This window comes from Physella acuta, unplaced genomic scaffold, assembly GCF_028476545.2.
Source record: "Physella acuta isolate Inbredline_101_S28 unplaced genomic scaffold, ASM2847654v3 ptg001340l, whole genome shotgun sequence".
Lineage (NCBI taxonomy): Eukaryota > Metazoa > Mollusca > Gastropoda > Physidae > Physella > Physella acuta.
Window position 1 is genome coordinate 25037 of NW_026732855.1, and position 17863 is coordinate 42899.

General features: G+C 31.7%; 2 protein-coding genes across 5 annotated transcripts; both read right to left on the reverse strand.

Moving 5' to 3' along the window:
• Positions 1-614: 614 nt before the first annotated feature.
• Positions 615-8060, reverse strand: LOC131958590 (transmembrane protein 87B). Of its 4 annotated transcripts, XM_059323693.1 has the most exons (14): positions 7924-8056; positions 7254-7317; positions 6682-6773; positions 6441-6560; positions 6143-6239; positions 5314-5375; positions 5071-5191; positions 4817-4979; positions 3820-3913; positions 3361-3441; positions 2574-2682; positions 1987-2045; positions 1577-1680; positions 615-1237 (listed from the first exon to the last, which is right to left on the reverse strand). In XM_059323693.1, the coding sequence occupies exons 1-14, from the start codon at positions 8047-8049 to the stop codon at positions 1072-1074; spliced, it is 1458 nt and encodes a 485-aa protein (XP_059179676.1). In that variant the 5' UTR covers positions 8050-8056; the 3' UTR covers positions 615-1071. The 4 variants fall into 4 exon arrangements, with proteins under 4 accessions (XP_059179676.1, XP_059179678.1, XP_059179680.1 ...); XM_059323695.1 differs by lacking the exon at positions 7254-7317 and having other exon boundaries at positions 7924-8060; XM_059323697.1 differs by lacking the exon at positions 6682-6773 and having other exon boundaries at positions 7924-8055.
• A 1291-nt stretch (positions 8061-9351) lies between these two features.
• On the reverse strand, positions 9352-17328 carry LOC131958591 (transmembrane protein 87A-like). Its single transcript, XM_059323698.1, has 16 exons — positions 17226-17328; positions 16237-16303; positions 15732-15823; positions 15466-15531; positions 13934-13966; positions 13329-13430; positions 13051-13156; positions 12716-12786; positions 12247-12367; positions 12009-12171; positions 11560-11653; positions 11352-11431; positions 10916-11022; positions 10671-10729; positions 10375-10478; positions 9352-10004 (listed from the first exon to the last, which is right to left on the reverse strand). Exons 4-16 carry the CDS (start codon positions 15529-15531, stop codon positions 9767-9769), a joined length of 1344 nt encoding a protein of 447 aa, XP_059179681.1. The 5' UTR covers positions 15732-15823; positions 16237-16303; positions 17226-17328; the 3' UTR covers positions 9352-9766.
• Between the last annotated feature and the right edge of the window lie 535 nt (positions 17329-17863).

Consider the following 17863-nt stretch of genomic DNA (forward strand, 5'->3'; position numbering starts at 1 on the left):
AACAGCGTCAATGTTTAAATATTTCATTTTTGCAAAGCCATTTGAGCTCTAGCCTAAGAGAGAGAGAACAAAATTATCTGCCATTTAGTACTTTTACTCTTTTATTATATTAAATAACTTTACAATACTTTTTATTTCAATACAAAATGATGTGTTCGTATTTCTCAGTAGCATCGACTGTTTTGTGTTTGATCTTTCTTTTGATTGTAACTTGCTGGTACAATTACCAAAATATGTAGCACGTAAAATGATACTCGAAGGTGTCATCTATTTATGACGTCCTAAAAAAAACGATGTTTTAGACACCACTCCCCCCTCCACCCTCTCAATCCCATCCACTCCTCTAATAGAACAGTTTTCAGTTATCACATATGTTTTAATAAAATAGTTCATGAACTGAGAAGTTTACGAGATGTTTTTAAGCACATGCGTACTGCATATTTAGTTAAAATAATACCAAGTGAAAAATATGACTAAAATAATGTATAGCCTTTTTTACGCATTCTTTTCAGTGTCAAAAATAGGTGCTAGATATGTTTTTGTAATGAGTAAACTAAAAACAAAACAAAAACTTCTAATAATTATTTTAAAAATTGTATTTTATTTTTAAAAAAAATAACTTTTAAAATGTAGTAATCCACTGTAATGAAATAAAATAATAATATTACAGACTTAAAGTAAACCATAACGAAAACAAGATAGTGAAAGTTAAATACAACTGTTCGGCTTGCCACATTTTTGTCGGCCATCAAAAGAATTACCGATAGTTTCGAAATAGAATTAGTTAATGCCCTAAATCAGTTTGGTCCTTAAATATGGCATTTGGTTTACTTAGAATGGATATACTTGCAATAGAATAAATTAAATCGGTAACTATTTTTTATTTAAAATATTTTTACTTTAAAAGGTAATGAACTCCTAGTGTATTAAATAAATAAATCTTTTTGGTCCCTTTAGAACTCATTTGCCTGTACATTAGAAAGAGAGGCGGCAGCTTATGCCGAAATGGAATAGCTTTAAAATGTGTAAATACATGCAGAAAAATTATGAGAAGTAGATGCATAAACACGCTCAGACCATTGACGTATTGACGCCCAGTTTTGTTCTGTGGTACCCATGGGCTCTGGTAGGTGTTCTATTGTCCATTGACTGGGTATAAGCTAGATACGATCTCATTGGTGCTCCTTGAATCATGCCATAGTTTTTAGTATAGTTCAGCAAATGTGAGAAGGCATGCCTGAATAAAAAGAGTATGGGAACAATTATTTTTAAATGTATCAAATTTTATGCCTATTCATAATGGTTAGTGTTTTACTCTATAAAATCATTTCATTTCACTCATTATTAAATAACAAGATTTTACACTTTTATTAGGCTATTCCTATCCATAATGGTTAGTGTTTTACTATATAAAATCATTTCATTTCACTCATTATTAAATAACAAGATTTTACACTTTTATTAGGCTATATGAAGTATGTAAAAGGAGCAAAATAACACTTCTTTAATAGGATCATAGCGATTGCATTGAACAGAAACAGCTCCTTGTATGACTGTATAGTTTTGTACAACAAACCTCAAGTTATGTGAAGTGGGACGCCACAGCATCATAATAACAATAAGAATCATAGAAAACAATATTTGCCACAGTGCATCATATATCCACTGTTGTTTCAAATCCTAAAAGAAAAACAAAACATCAATTTAAAAAAAAAGTAGTGTTATTTCAAGAGTCGGCAGAAAGAATTACGATAAAAAAAAACATAATTAGGCCTACTTACATGTAGACCCATTTTATATGTTTATGTGGAGTTCTTAAAAATTACAGTTTTAAAGAACTAATGCTGCTATACTTGAAATAATCATGTACTAAATTATGCACAAAACGTTTTTCAACTTTTAACAGAAAATCAATTACTAAACAAATTGTTCTATATCAGAAGGATTTGAGACAACGATTTTAACTTATTTTTAAAAAAGGCTTACAGAAAAGCATTGTTGAAATTGGTGATGAACCAAAAACCATATCATGTATGCTTGGGAAACTAGTTAAAAAATTAAGAAAGATATAATTCTGTATAAGAAAAATTACAAGTAGAAAAACATGAAAATAAATTTTAGATCTAATGCTAGATTTCCGTTTACATATTAACATATGTAACGTTGACATTTTTTGTCGCACCACCTTTCAGATATACGCTTTCACTGGCTATTTGTTTTAATATGTTCAATGTTAAAATTAATTTTATTTATTTTCGAGAACTTTGCATACATTTATGTTTTCATATACGTAATAATGTGGCAACAAAACGAAAATCTAATTTATTTGGCTTTTTTTTTACCAAATTTAATATTTCTCAGCTCTTTGAAATATTAAAAAATTCATCCAGTTTCTACAACAATAATACAAACACGCATAATTAAATTTTTATGAACAAATATGTTTAAAAATATATCTAATAGAGCTACTTAAAACAAATTCTTAAAATATATTTTACAAGAATTGTTTTTGGAGAATTTAATCTCTTTAATGTCATCAAGTTGTTATAATACATACACAATTTTGCATCTACCTATTGTAAAAAATATCAGAATATTCCTGAAATGTCTGTACATTAAAAGTTGAACTTCTGTAGCTTTTTTATTTCTCAACGTCCGTAGGGACTGTCTTAGGGATTTAATTATGTGAGAATTGTTAAGGTAGTTTTGTTATTTAATTAAACTTGAAGAAACTAAAAAAAAGTAAAATCTACACATCATATCTATGACAACTTTTTGTGATTTTATTTATTATAAAACACGAATAACATAATTACTGCTAGTACAAAGGTTAAAGCCAAATAACTAGTTTCGGGGTCGTCCATAAATGACGTCACACTCCTGAAGGGGCTGGGGGGGGGGGGGGTGAAGATCACACTTTTGCATTTTAAAAAGGCAATGTTATAAACTGAATCTTGCCGTTATTTTTTTTTTAGGGAAAAATACTTTTCATTGTAATAAAAATTGATTAACATACTCTATGTTGAACGAACACATTCAATATTTTAAAAGAAAATCGATGTTTTAAATTATTAAACTGCAATTTTAAAGGGGAGGGGGGGGGGTTGAAGGTTGAGATGTGACGTTAGTTTAGGGAAAGGGGAGGCTTTTTGTAAGGATGTGTGACGACGGAGAGGGGTAAAATCGTCAAAAAAGCGAGACGTCATTTACGGATGACCCAATAGATGAAAAAATAAAATTAAGTCCATTTATATTCAAAAACAATTTTTAAAACTAAAATGAAATATTGGCCTATTGAACAAATAAAAGATCAATTTTCTACTGAGTTAAAAGAAAAAGGACAAATAAAAGAGCAAAGGATATCCAATAGAAAATAATGATGTCAATCGTTAGCAATGAAAAACCAAGCAAATATCCTTGTGTTGATTGGGTTGCTTTCTCCTAAAATAAAAGAAGTATTTTTTAACGAAATAGCAAGGCATTTAAGTCACACAATTAAATTGTTATTTTAAAAGATGTTTTCCCGACTATGATAAAGTACATATAAGAAAACAACCAGCATAAGAATATGAAACAGAATTTATTGTAAGATTCTAGTAGCTACTTACTATTGTGTGGATTATCATTTAGCATAAATGCTGGTCTTTAAATCTTATTACTTTGTAACAAAATATGTAGGAAACAGTAGTAAACCTCTAAGTTAATGTTAGCAGCTGACACCAGTTCAAGCGACTTCTTGTAGACTACCATCATACCAACAGATTCGTTAAAAATATATAGAAATGAGCTATATAATTAATAAAAATGGACAGAACATACATTGAGTATCCGCATACACCCTTCAATAGAAGCGAGGATGAAAAACACAACTCCGACAAGAAAAACTTTATAAAATGTCTGTCCTAGTCTTGGCCTGGAAATATGGGTTAGAACAAAATCAAAATATATACAAATGAGCTAACGCTGCTTACAACTTTCTATTTGTATTGAACACTAGTGGCATAATTAGCCGTAAGCCAAAATATGAACACAAAACGGGAGTCATGCGGGTAATGTCAGAGGCGTAGAGAGGGGGGGGCATAGTATAGCATTCTTTTAAATAGATATTTTGTTATAAAATAAGGTGTGTATTGTACTGAAATTGTAAAAAAGTAATATGTGCGAAAGTTTATTTAATATAATATTTGATTTACACTATTAAAAAGCATTTGCAGTTCTAATAACCCTGCGAGATATAAGTATGAGAATACTCCAATGTTTGCATGTCATGAAATTACTCAGACTGTTTAAGATTAGGCCCTAATCACTCCTCTTAACAGTCAATCACCAATTAAAAAAAACATTCAAACTCTCAAACTTTTTTGGAAAACATAAGCGAAGCTAGGCAGTATGCCTAGTATTATTATAGCACTGCCTTTGGTTTTCTTTAATCTTTTATATACCCATGCCTAACCCAGTTGTACCAAATACATACTCCAGAGAAACAACATGTATAAATATAGTTATAAGTAGCAACCTCAACAGAACAAATCGGATAACAATAGTTGTCCTATTAGTTAATGTCAAATATCTTCGCAAGAACGGCCCTCAGAAAATCCATTAACAAATAATCAATAACCTCTAAAAAAAAATTGCTATGAATGTTCAAAAACGCGCACCTTATGTACAAAGAAAAGTACCAAAAGTAAGCATTGTCAACATTAATGGATTGACTACGTTTAACACACAGACAAATTCTAAATTTTAAAGCGTCTCGAAATTTACAAAATACAAATATACTAGGCCTAATACTAGTAATGTTTTTAAAGCAACCTACTTGACAATGCCATAGCCAAGACTGACAATTATGACCAGCATTCTGGCAAGTGACCGCTTTAAGCAAGAAACCAACTCAGCAAAGATAATGGCTCCCCTCACAGACTGGCCTGTATTGTTGATGTTCTCATATTCACCAAAGAAAACAGCCTTCTCAAGCATACCTATAACAGAGAATATTTTTAAATTAATTTTTTTTAAATGTGTAAAAACTCAATGTACAAGTTAATTAATTCATTATTGAAAGAAGACTACCTATGAGAATAATTCCTCCAATCCAGAAGTGTATCCTATGTAAATCTGGCCAGTTACAAGCTAGTAAAATAAGCCACACAATGCCAAAACCAAGGTACACAAGGGCCATAACACGATAGAACTAGAAATTAATAAAATCCACATTAAAACAATAAAAATCACAATCTTTTACATGAGTTAGTAGGTCTGCTTTGTTATAAAACAAAACTTCACAGGTATTAAATAAACAAAAAAGCAGCTTACAATTAGAAGTGGGTAATCCACTGCTGAGATGTAACTATAACCGTTGCTGATCATAACATTAACTGCAATTGAGAGACTTTGTTTAAAATATTATATAATAGATCAATATTATTAGCTGCAATTGACTCAGCTTTTCAAAAAGGTGAACTTTGAGCAAGGTATTTTAAAAAATGCATCAAAAGCGTTTTAATAACAAATTTTTATGAAATAATGCACTAAAAGGAGAAAATAAATGATTTTTCTTTAAATATATAATAATACACTTCTATTTAAATAGTAAGTAATGTAAAGTTTCCCTTTCAAACCTGACGGTCTATGGGGCAAGTGAAGTAGAATTCACTTGTTTCTGTGACCTCGGCATATGAAGAGTGTGGTCGGCACTATGCCCAGCCGTCTTTACTTTCCCTAACGTGAGCTAGGTACCCATCAGAGTTGGGTGGACTCAGTGACGGTCTACTGACTTGAACCCGTATTCGAACTCGAGAATTACGGGTTAGCAGTCCTCTCTACCGCTAGACACATCCGTCCCTACTATTTAAATAACTATAAAGAAAAGCGTGAGTCTCTTCCTAAAAATTAGTAAAGGTATCCAATTGATATTATATATTGACCCATAATTTTCTTTACGGTTATTTAAATAGTAGTGTATTATTAGTCCTATATATTTTAAGAAAATCATTTATTTTCTCCTTTTTAGTGTATTATTACATAAAAAGCTTGTTATTAAAACTTTTTAAATGCATTTTTAAAGTCTAAATATTGCTGCAACATTTTTTATTTAAGAAATCGATGATTATTACAGTTTTAAGTAAACAATGGTAACTCAAACCTTTAAGAAGAAAATCTTCAGGAAGATCATCAGCATGATCAAGATTCAAGACAAACAAGTAATACCCATCAGCCCACGTCTTAAGCAGATATTTTGCCTTTTGATGAATCATATTTTTAAAATGTGGCTCTTAATTTTTTTTTAATTAGCAGTAATGCAAATGGTTTTAGAAAAAAAATAAGATAATATTATACAGTACATAAATTACATATGTAGAAATCCTTTTACCAAATATTTATTGACAATTACTTCGAAGCAAGCTAGTCATGAACAAGTAAAAAGAACTTTAATTGCTTACATGTAAAATAAATTTCGTGTCTGTGTCACAATAGTGAGTAAATGAGCCAGTTGCATATTCTGTCTTTTGGGTGGGCAATAGCTTTTGCCATGGCATTTGTAAATAGAACTTCGCAGTATACTACAAAATAAAATAATAATAATAGTAATAAAGGGTATTGAAATATACTTATAAAGTCATGAATAAAAAGTCATGCTTTGATGATTAGCAAAATAATATAAATTATTAAAAACAATTATACCATATTTATATTGACATATTCATTTGCACACGAAGATCGACGAATCATCCATGTAAGTTTGAAGGATTTGTAAGAACTACTTTTACAAAAAACTGAAAGAGATAGTTGAAACACCAACATAGATTTAGCAACATTAAGCTTTCCTTTATAGGTATTAAATAAGTAGTGTATTATTATACATTTAAGGAAGTCATTTATTTTCTCCTTTTTAGTGCATTATTATATTAGAGCTTGTTCTTAAAAATTTTAAAGCATTTTTATGTAATAAAATATCATGTTTTGTTATTTATCTTTTAAAAAACAATCTAGATTTAGGATAGGAAATAACCACTTTGATTTTAGCCGGAGTTTGACTGACACATGTTAGATTATTAACACTGGAAGTAGATTAGATCAACCCCTGTTAGGAGCAACGTTGAATAATAATACACGAACATACTAAATAATACGCTTATTTATATTTGGGCACACACAGATTAGAAATCACTTTTACAAAAAAGACGACTAAGAAACAATGGAAAAATAAAATCATTCGCAATACATTTTGTCACAAAAAGTGCTGTGGTACATACTTGTCAATGATAACTTGTCATCTTTAAAAATACTTTTTGTTGCATAGAATAATGATGAGGTTTTCTGGGGATTTATATTGAGCTGTTTATACACACACACACACACACACACACACATATATATATATATATATATATATATATATATATATATATATATATATATATATATATATATATATATATATATATATAGTGATTCGAGTAAAAACAGTGATCGAACAAACCAACCAAACTGTTTTTAACTTTTATAACTTATTATTATCAACAACGCTTAATACACATGTACGCCACTTGACAGATGGGTAATGATGACACCATCTTAAAACGTTAAATTAATAACTGATAATTAGATAAACAATGACGCCAACAGTAGTGTGTGTGTGTATGTGTGTGTAAGTGTGTATGTGTGTGTGTAAGGGACTATGTAACCAGTGAGAGGGGGCGGGTGATTGTTGTATTAGTGGACTTGTCACTAGTTGTCCTATTCCCTGATAAAACTCGCCTGAAGAAATACATTGAAAAATACAACCCGGAAGTAAGATTAAAAATTTAAAACCTTTTTCTTTCAATTAGCCTCTACCCACAAATATATTAGGTAAATAACAATGTAGTATATACAAGTAAAATAACTAGACAAATTATTAATTGATGTTAAACGAACACCTACCTTATTAATATAGGAATCCCAAATACCTTGTTCGGGTATAGCTGAAATCGATTTCAACAACACGAGAACAAAATACAAGCTTGTTGACAAGCTCGCCATTTTTTTCTCTGGCAATAGGGAACACATTCGGTGTAAATCTTTTACTAGGATCTAGGTGGCTGAAAAATAAGCGTGCTGTAAGGTAAATACTGAAGCGTGGATGTAACGTATTTCAACGGTTGACGAACTACACCGTTAGTGTTCATTTCAGACATTTTTCTCCTGATGCAGTGAAGGTGCTACCCCCCCCCCCCCCCCCCGAAAAGATGCCAGAAAGAAAGTCTGGACCCCATCCTATCCCCCATCAGTCGCCACGTTGCCGCTAGAGATCGTGCACATATGATAATAACACAGACGTTGGGGGGGATGTTAATCATGTTATGTTGTTGTATAAGGGATGGACAGGGTGGCTTTTTGAATTTCCACTTTTACCACACGTTTTTGGCGCATCTCAGCCTTGTATACCGATCAGCACACAGAGCATGTAGGCCTACAAACTCTTCGAGGTCGATACATTCCATTTACGTTTTTAAGCACAATACTTTTTTAGTCAAACTGTTGGAGGTACTTAACTTTTTAATGTACTTAATATGAAATGTTTAGATTATTGTGGTTGATCTATTGTTTAGCACCAGTAGAATGTATGTCCTGTATGTTAGTGTTCAAATGACCCCGTAAGAGACCGCAGGACTTGCTCCTATTTCCACAGTCCTTTTCCTGGATTGTTTTGGCTGGCTCTCCCCTTGGGAGTTCCATTCCAACGCTTGCCTCGCAATGTTTTATCATTCTTGTCAGGGCGTGACCAATCCCCCGCATTTGAGGGTTTTAATAACCCTGTCTATAGAGTGGTGTCTTGTGATTTGCTCCAGGTATTCGTTGAAATATTTTCCCCTGGTCAGCTTATCTTTAGAATGTGTCTCTGACATCTATTTGTATGCAATAAAATTGTTTATATTTTGAATTTTTGAGTGAAAAAGTTGTCATAGATCATTTACATATCCGTTGACAAAGATCATTTAAATATTCGTTGACAAAGATCACTTACAAATTCTTTCTTTTAACTCAGTGTACGTCTTCTTGGTTGTTTATAATTAAGACGTGACATTTGATTTGTGTTAAATAGTGTGATAAAAGTTGTCAATGGTGTGTGATGGTGATTTATGTACATGTTATATTTGAGCTAGGATGCATAAAATATCCAACTTTTTTGTTAGAGAGAGAGAATCCAGCATGCGAAGGACCATATTCAAGACGTGCTAAAGAAAATATTAATATATCTAATGGAACCTCATTTTAATTATATATAGTAAGCTGCGTTATTTTTTCTATGGCGCAGCAAAAGTTTATTGTGTTAAATTTCATGTATGGTTTTATTGGAAATAGTATAAAGGCAGCTGATGATAGGATTTAGTTTTATCCAGATTTTTCAAATGCATAAAAAACGTTTTAATATCATGCTTTTATGTAATAATGCACTAAAAAGGAGAAAATAAATTATTTTCTGTAAATATATAATAAATATATAAAGAATTATAAAGAAAAGAAATGTAACTAAGAACATTTATCAATTCTCAAATGTATCAATTGTTTAGCATAAACATTTAAAATACTTTACATCAACAAAACAGCAGGTTTTCTTTTAATTTATAAACTTCATCATGTTTATTTCGGTTAATTAATATACATTGTATTCCCTAAAAGCTGTTCAATATCTCGATGTGACGTATATTGTACTGTTTGTTTATATTCATACTCTGCTTTTGGTTATGTAGTCTCACATCTATTGTGGCCAACAAAAGTTCATCTATTGTTTAATTGTATGTTTTGAAAGACTACGGGACTTTTGTGGATCCGTCCAAGTTTGCCAGGCAGAAAGATCTTGGTTTATGTACCCAGCAGGCTTATTTATTCTCCGATACCCACGAGTTCTGGTAGGTGTTCCATGGTCCATGAACTGAGGGCTGGTTTGGTCATAGTTTAATGATGCTCTTTGCGTGACGCATGCGTCATCTGTAGAATCCAACACAGGTGTGAAGGCATACCTGGATTAAATTAGCAGGGGAAAAAAATATATAATTAATATTGACAAATGTTATACCTGACCATTAAGTTAAGTTTATTATATTCAATTTTTAAATGCCTCATTATAAAAAAAAAAGTTTTGCTATATGTTCTATCAGGCTGTTGTTTTTTTTCATGGGTAACAGGGCAAAACAAAGGTACCAACTCTTCAATATGAAGTTGGTTTTACATGTAGTTCAAATTAATTACAAAACAACTCTTTGTTTTTAAATCAAGTTTGTTAAGAAACAAACAAAAAAACAACAACACAATGTTAGTGAAATAATATAACTATAGTTTTAAACATAGCCTAAAGTCCATTGTATGACTGTGTAGCTTAGTAGTACAAACCTAAGGTTATTTGAAGTAGGATGCCATAATACCAAGTTGATAAACAGTAACAGAGAAAATAATATGTGCCAGGATGCTTCATCCATCCACAGTTCTTTCCAATCCTAAAATAGAAAAAAAATTATATTTCAAATAAAACAATGACAATAATATTTCGGAAAGAAATATACAACAATCATAGTACCAGTACACACAATTTTTAAAAATTATTTAAGCAAGTTTTTAAATCTACAATAGCATAAATATTAATTATTTGCTCTCTGTGTATTATCTACAAAATTTGATAGGTGACTTACAGAAATACATTCACATATTCTGTGATTAACCAAAAGCCGCATTATAAGAATGGCAGTGACTGAATTGGAAAAAATTCATGTCATTAACAGCAATTTATGTTATTTTTTTTTAATCTTTCGTAAAAACTATTTATTTACATAACGATTTAAATTCAGTTTTAATATAATTTATTTAAAATCTGAAGGCTCTAAAATTAAATAAACAGAAACAAGCGGGGCATTCGTCAAGTTCTTAATACATTTACCTAGTACAGAAAATATCAGAGAATGTCTGAAGCGTCTGCATAGTGTAAGTTTAACAACTTCTTTTCTATTTTGCAAAATCCACATAGTTCGTCTCAGGTAGTTAAAAATGTGAATTTTGTTAAGGTCATTTTAATACTATCTTTTTTTTTTAAAAAAGCAACATTAACAGTATGATTAATACCTTATATTTTACAATACTTTTATTCTGTTAAATTTAGCTATATCTCCTTCATTATAATCATAATATTGAAACAATACATCTGTAAACTATTTACATCGTAGAATTTAAAAGTAAAGTGACTGAACAAAGGAAGATGCAATAATTCATGCGATTTTTTTAAAAATAATAAATTGAATGAAGGTAAGAAATGGGAATGGATATTAAGAAAATATTTTATATCTGGACTAATAAAATCTTTAACATAATCAAAAGATATCCAGTGAATACTGATGCCATCAATAACTAGTAAGGGAATGGTTGGTATAAATTTAAATTTACATTCCAGCGTTTCATCCTAAAAGAAAAACAAAATAATTTAGTTTGCAAAAAAAAAATGTAAGCGCGTTACTAGATAAATTGGACATGTTATTATGGTCACACAAAAAAACTACTTTAAAAAGGAAAATGTGCAAATAAACATACCAGGTTTGCTTGTATGCATACTTGACATAAGGCTAGAATAAAAAACACAGCACCCACAATCAACACTTTATAAAATGTTTGACCGAGACTTGGCCTGAAAAAATTAACCAGACAAAACTAGTAAAATGTTGCTTAGCAACTATAAGAAATTGTAAAAAAAAGTCTAAGTTATAGCTGGTTTAAAAATTAAAAGATAGGGCATTTTGCTATGGTTCTTACTATATGAAACCATTTTTTTAAAAATCTTCTGAGAGTATAAGGAGTAGGGTTTTTTCATTATTTAGTGACTAATTAACCACTTGCAGTGATTTTTTTTTAAATATTTAAATTTATTTTTCAATGAAACAAGTCTAACAGCTTTCATGTTTACACATTTATTTTTCTACAAAGAATTGTACTCACTGTTAATTCACATAAGATTTAAGTTCACATTTTTTAAGAAAACTTACTTGACAATGCCATACCCAAGACTGACCATCAGCACTAGCATTCTGGCTAGTGACCGCTTTAAACATGAAAAAATTTCAGCAAAATAGATCGCTCCCCACAACGATTGACCAGTGTTGTTGATGTTCTCGTACACACAAAGGAAAATCGTATTTTCCAGAATACCTAGACCACAGAAATTTTTTTTTTTTTTTAAGTTTTATTTTTAAATGTACAAACATGTAAGGTAAAAAAAAGTACCTAAAAGGATGATGCCACCGATCCATAAATGTATCCTATGCACATTTCGCCAGCTACAAGCTAGTAAAATAATCCATGTCATGCCAAATCCAATATATACAAAAACCATCATGCAAAAGAACTGAAAATTAAAAAAAAAAGATTTAGAATTAACTTTAAAAATTACAGAAAATTAATAAGACCCAAAATAATTTTTTAAATGTTAATATACAACAATTATTAGGCTCCGCATTAAAAAAAACACACCATGTACCAAGAATCAATTAACAATAAATACAAGCATCGTCACGCAAAAGAACTGAAAATTGAAAACTAAATAGATCTATAATTCAGTTTTAAAATCCCAATTTTTTCATAAGACTTAAAATCATTATAAAAATGCTAATATGCACAATTGTTAGGCGCAGCATTAAAAAAATAAATTAAACCGCATAGCGATAATTAGTTAACAATAGAGAAAGCAACTTACAAATAAAAGTGGAAAATCCAAACTTGGGAGGTAACCGCTATTGTTACCATTCTTAGTTATTCTCAGATTTCCTGTCATTAAAGAAATTAAAAAGAAGACATAAAAGTAAAAGTAATAGATAAAGTTACTTTTATTTTTTAATTTTTTTTTTGCATTCTTATCCAAGAGATGTATTTTATTACAAACTAAAAAATATAACCTATTTAAAATCAGTTTATACACAGACAATATATTGCGGTTTGGGTTTTAATATTGTTATTTATAATTACTGCAATATCTATCCGCACCACAATATATAATATATTTTTTTTACAACAGCTCTTGCTGATTCTAACCTTTAAGAGCGAAATCAAGAGAAGGATAAGGGCTAACAAGTTCAAAGTCAAAAAAATAATAACCATCAGCCCATGTCTGAAGCAAATGTCGCGCCTCAAGATCGTTCTGTACATACAAAGAAAATATTCTTTGAATCAAAGAAACATAACTAACTAATGCAATAATTAAAATATTAAAATATTCTCAAAAATAAAATGTTTATTTTCTTTTAATTTCAGCAACATTAAAAAGAAATGCAATATGGTCCATATTGGGTCAAAGTAAATAATTATCAAACCTTATTGTGGAAGGACACTATTTGGGTAGAATTAAATTCTTCTGCAACTGTTTTTTCTTGTTGTTCTGAGGTCCTCTTTGTAAAAAAATCATTGAAATAGACCTATGAAATTAAATACTATGTTAGGAAAACGAGAAACCTTAAAATATCAACTGCTTCTGTATCTTATAATACGTTTCTAACCTTAGTATTTTGTATAGTTTCTTGTTACTGTTTTTTTTATTATGTAGCTTTTTGGTTAAATCAGTATCAAAATCACGGATAATTTTTGAAAGGATCACAGGGTCAGGATTGGGATTGGTGTATGTCAGAGAATGTGTTTGGGCTAAAATTATATTGAAGGCACCCAAAATAGCAAAAAGCGAATATATCTTGCCACCATTTAAATAACCCTTTTATATTTTATAGGTATATTTTTAGAGCTTAGAATAATAATAGCATGATTTGGTATTGTTACAAATATTAAGGTATACTTTATAAGCAATATATTTCTAATTATAAAAATTAAATATATCCAAATGTAAATATTTAACATTGAATATAATAAATTGACTATTCTTAATAGAATAATATGTTCTTGGTATCTAATTTTACATTTTACTTACATTTGCTTTAGTAATGTCGGTAGTATAGACAACCTGAAATATAAATTCTTATATCAAATTTCAGAAGCCTTGTCATAACAATATGTGGGGTGTAGTACAAAAGGCCGACATTCAAAAAGCTGACAAGATAAAAGACCGACACGGACAAAAGGCCGACATGGATAAAAGGCCGACTGGACATAAGGCCGACATACCATAAGACCGACAAACCATAAGGCTGACAAGCATAAAACTATTATCGCAAAATATGTGTTACTGCATAATTTCTATCTAGACAACCATCGAAATAAGGCAGGAAATAAGGGGTAATTTTCAAGAGAAGAGGTGATGCTAGTAGCTACTCTTATAAGGTGAACCATCGGGTCAGGCGACTGGAGATTATGGGAGTGTCTTAAACACAAAAGGATCAACAAATAAATATTGCGAAATGCGGTCACTACTGTCTTTTATAGCTCCTTCTATGTCAACGAGGTGAGACAACCATCAAAGAATGAAGTCGAAAGCCGCCAGCATCATAGCCCACATGCAACAAGGTGGAACGCCATGAGACAATGCTCGTTGCTATCTTTATAAGGTGAACAATTGGGTCCATGCGATTGGAGATGACGGGAGAGTACAAAAGATAAACAGATAGGTGGGGTTACCACCATATTTCGCAAAAAAAAAAAAAGAAACCGAATGAAGTAGACCGATTCCAAGGATCCAAATCACAGTTGAGGGGTGGCACAGGGGGTGGCAGGTAATCGTCGGAAAAGATCACACCGGTGTCTTTTCTTTGCTCAAAAAACTAAAACAAGAACAAGGAAGAGTGGAAGTAGAGATGGGGGCAATATTGCTCGCTGGTCTATAAAAAACGAAAAAAAAAACACACCAATATTTACAGAAAGGACAAGATAGCAAATGTTATTGCAGGATGTGAAAACAGAAGTAGACTTGAATTTCTACATAGCTTAGCATACAATTTATCATACTAGGCCCTATTCTTTTAGTGTTTTACTTTAACTTTATCATTTTGTAACTGGTTTTTAATATAAAAAAATAAACATGTCTGTGATTGTAGTTTGTTGTTTTTTAAAACTTGTCGGCCTTTTGTCTTGTCGGCCTTTTGGATGTCGGCATTTTAGCAGTCGGCCTTATTTCCTGTCGGCCTTTTGTCTTGTTGGCCTTTTGTCCATGTCGGCCTTTTGTCCTGATCCCCATTTTATGGGACGGCGTGGTCGAATTGTAGAGCTTTTGGCCACTAGTTCAAAGAATCTGAGTTCGGATCTCGGTTCGGTATTGTGACTGTGGAACATCCCTGAGTCCGCCCAGCTCTGATTGGTTCCTGGCTTACGTTGCTGAAAGTAAAAGGCGGCTGGGCATAGTGCTGACCTCACCATTCCATCATATGTCGAGGTTAAGAAACCTATGAACTCTACTTCACCTGCCCAAGTGATCGCTAGAGGAACTTTACTTTTGCCATGCTATTTTGTTGTCTCATTATATATGGCTTGCTAGTCTTTTAAAAAATAACAAAAAAATCAACTGCTTACATTTTGAATCTTTATTTTCTGTTTATTACAATAGTATGTGGCTGAAACAGTCACATATTCTCTCATCTGCAATAAAAGTATATGAACTAAAAACATATTCTTCGTTTAATTTTTTAAGAAACACTGTAAGTGTGTTTTTTCATTTTCCAAATAAAAGCCAACACAGAATTTCCTTTTCAATAAGATTTTTTAAAAGAATATCAAAATTAATTTAAGCCTACTTACAAGACAATATGAATAGATCTAGTAATGAAAGTGAAACTTACCAAATAACTAGCTAGATATATATCTGAACACGAAGAATGCCAAAATAACCACCTCACATTAAATGTTGTGTTCAAAACGTCATTGCAAAATACTGAAATAAAAAAAATGTGATTTTGTGGGATTTCCTACGGGGGAGGGGGGGGGGGGTTAAGAAAATGTGACGCTGCAAAATGTGGTATTGCTTTTAATTGAGTGACAATGTATGGGAAGGCGTGGCATATAGATAGAGCACTAGATTATTATCTGAAAGTCTCAAGTTTAAATCCGGGTTCAAGTCAGTGGAACGCCCACCCGGCTGATTGGTACCTAACACTATGCCAAACTCACAGAAACAGATGAACTGTACTTGACTTGCCCCATGGACCGTCACGTTCGAACAGGGAACTTTTACCATCAGTATCGTATACAAAACAACTAGGTAATTCAGATTTTAATGACGATCGGCGTTAAAAAATGCTGGCATATAAATCATGGCGTACTAGGGCAAGAAAAACACGTTTTTACTTGTTAGTGCCAACTGACTTCCTTTGTTTATAGGCCTGCTTCTTTGTGCACGAAAAAGATGATTTTCCTGTGGGAAAAATGTAGTTTGTTCAAAATTTGAGTGAATTGAAAATAGAACTGATTAAATTGGAATTAGCTCCTATAAAAAAAAATTATATATTTTTTTTCTATATTTTTTTCTATGTGTCACACCCCCCCCCCCCCAAAAAAAAAGAGATGCCTGATACAAGAGGTAGAAGATTATGGAAATATTAGCCCTTGGCCTACATACCGATGATTTCTGTTATAATAATTATAGATGTATGGAATAATATAATAATTTCTTAAAGGCCAAACTTTTTTTATTAAATTAACTTCCCTGTGACTACACAATAACAGGCATGGCCTATTTAAATATAGGCCTAAATGGTTGTTATTATTAGCTCTGTTTATTTTTAGTTTAAGAGAACATGTTTACCGGATAGCTGAGGCACTGCAAAGGTTTTCGTTATAGTATGCAAAATTCCTATCAGCTAGGACTAGGTTTAGGATAGCGCTAGTGAAAAATATGATTTTTGAGTACAATATATAGTCTACTAAACACCATATAAGCTGTTTTTGTTTTTTTAAAGAAATTTTCTTTATAATGGCATTGTGAAAGGCTGGACTTGTTTACAGAACACCCCCGTGTTTAATTATAGATTCTTCCAAAAACTAACAAGTTAATGTACAAAATGTGTTGCTTAACTTTAACATGGCATTAAAAGGGGGAGGGCAGTTAGGCCTATTCTATAGAATGGACTCTTCTAGAACAATAGGCTATTCGATTGCTAATAAAGCATTGACTCATATTCTTAACTAATACTGACATTAACCCTAATCACAACCCTAGGTTTATCCGATTAATTGACTTTTTGTTACTATTAAGAACAGTGCAGTCCTATTTGCTACAGTGCACCTTAGTTCGGATACTGTCGAGCAGAACAATAATAATGCCAGAAATAGCCTACCGTACTAATGTTAAAATTCCAAACTGCCTCTTTAGGAGACGCGTAGTTCGTGCCAAAAAAACAACAGAACGAAAAACATAGTTGTTGACAACATCGTCTCCATTTTCACCTGCACTTAAGTAATTCAATAGAGGAGAGATTCAATGTTGACTAAAACATCTACTAAGATATCCGTTGGTGAAAAAAGCTAAACGTGTTAAAAAGAAAACACCCATGCTTTTATACACGTATTTAGTGGGGGGGGGGGGGAGTATCGAGCCCCTTTCCTCACCCCCGCCCCATCCCTTTCTACTTGGGGGTAGTGGTGTAGAAGACGGAAGCCAATCTCAACTTTAGTTGGGCTGTCTCTTACGACAGGTAAACAACTGCATGACGCCGATTGTAATGTAATGCTTGGTTCAAGGCTTAAATTACCTTCACCTGCACACCTGGTTACCCGTGGAGCTTTTCCTTTGTTCCGCATTTTGAAAAGGGGTCGTCAAAATTTTATCTTACAGTAGGCCTATATTTGAAAATGGTGGGCTATTTCTCTTAAAGTAGGAGTCGAAATTACTCCTTGTGTTTAGAAGTGCTGTATGGCATTAGGGGGAAAAAAGGTCACAGAAAAAAGTTACATGAAGTATAGCCACATATAATAA

Bases quoted from the DNA above. Each gene is read 5' to 3' on its own strand.
- LOC131958590 (XM_059323693.1), bottom strand. From the start codon at position 8,049: ATGTGTTCCCTATTGCCAGAGAAAAAAATGGCGAGCTTGTCAACAAGC. The intron at 5,376-6,142 runs GTTTGAGTTACC...TCTCAATTGCAG, and splicing joins TGAAGATTTTCTTCTTAAAG to TTAATGTTATGATCAGCAAC. The intron at 4,980-5,070 runs GTAGTCTTCTTT...TCTCTGTTATAG, and splicing joins TGGAGGAATTATTCTCATAG to GTATGCTTGAGAAGGCTGTT.
- LOC131958591 (XM_059323698.1), bottom strand. From the start codon at position 15,531: ATGAGAGAATATGTGACTGTTTCAGCCACATACTATTGTAATAAACAG. The intron at 13,967-15,465 runs GTAAGCAGTTGA...TTTATATTTCAG, and splicing joins AGAAAATAAAGATTCAAAAT to GTTGTCTATACTACCGACAT. The intron at 13,157-13,328 runs GTTTGATAATTA...TTGTATGTACAG, and splicing joins TAGTGTCCTTCCACAATAAG to AACGATCTTGAGGCGCGACA.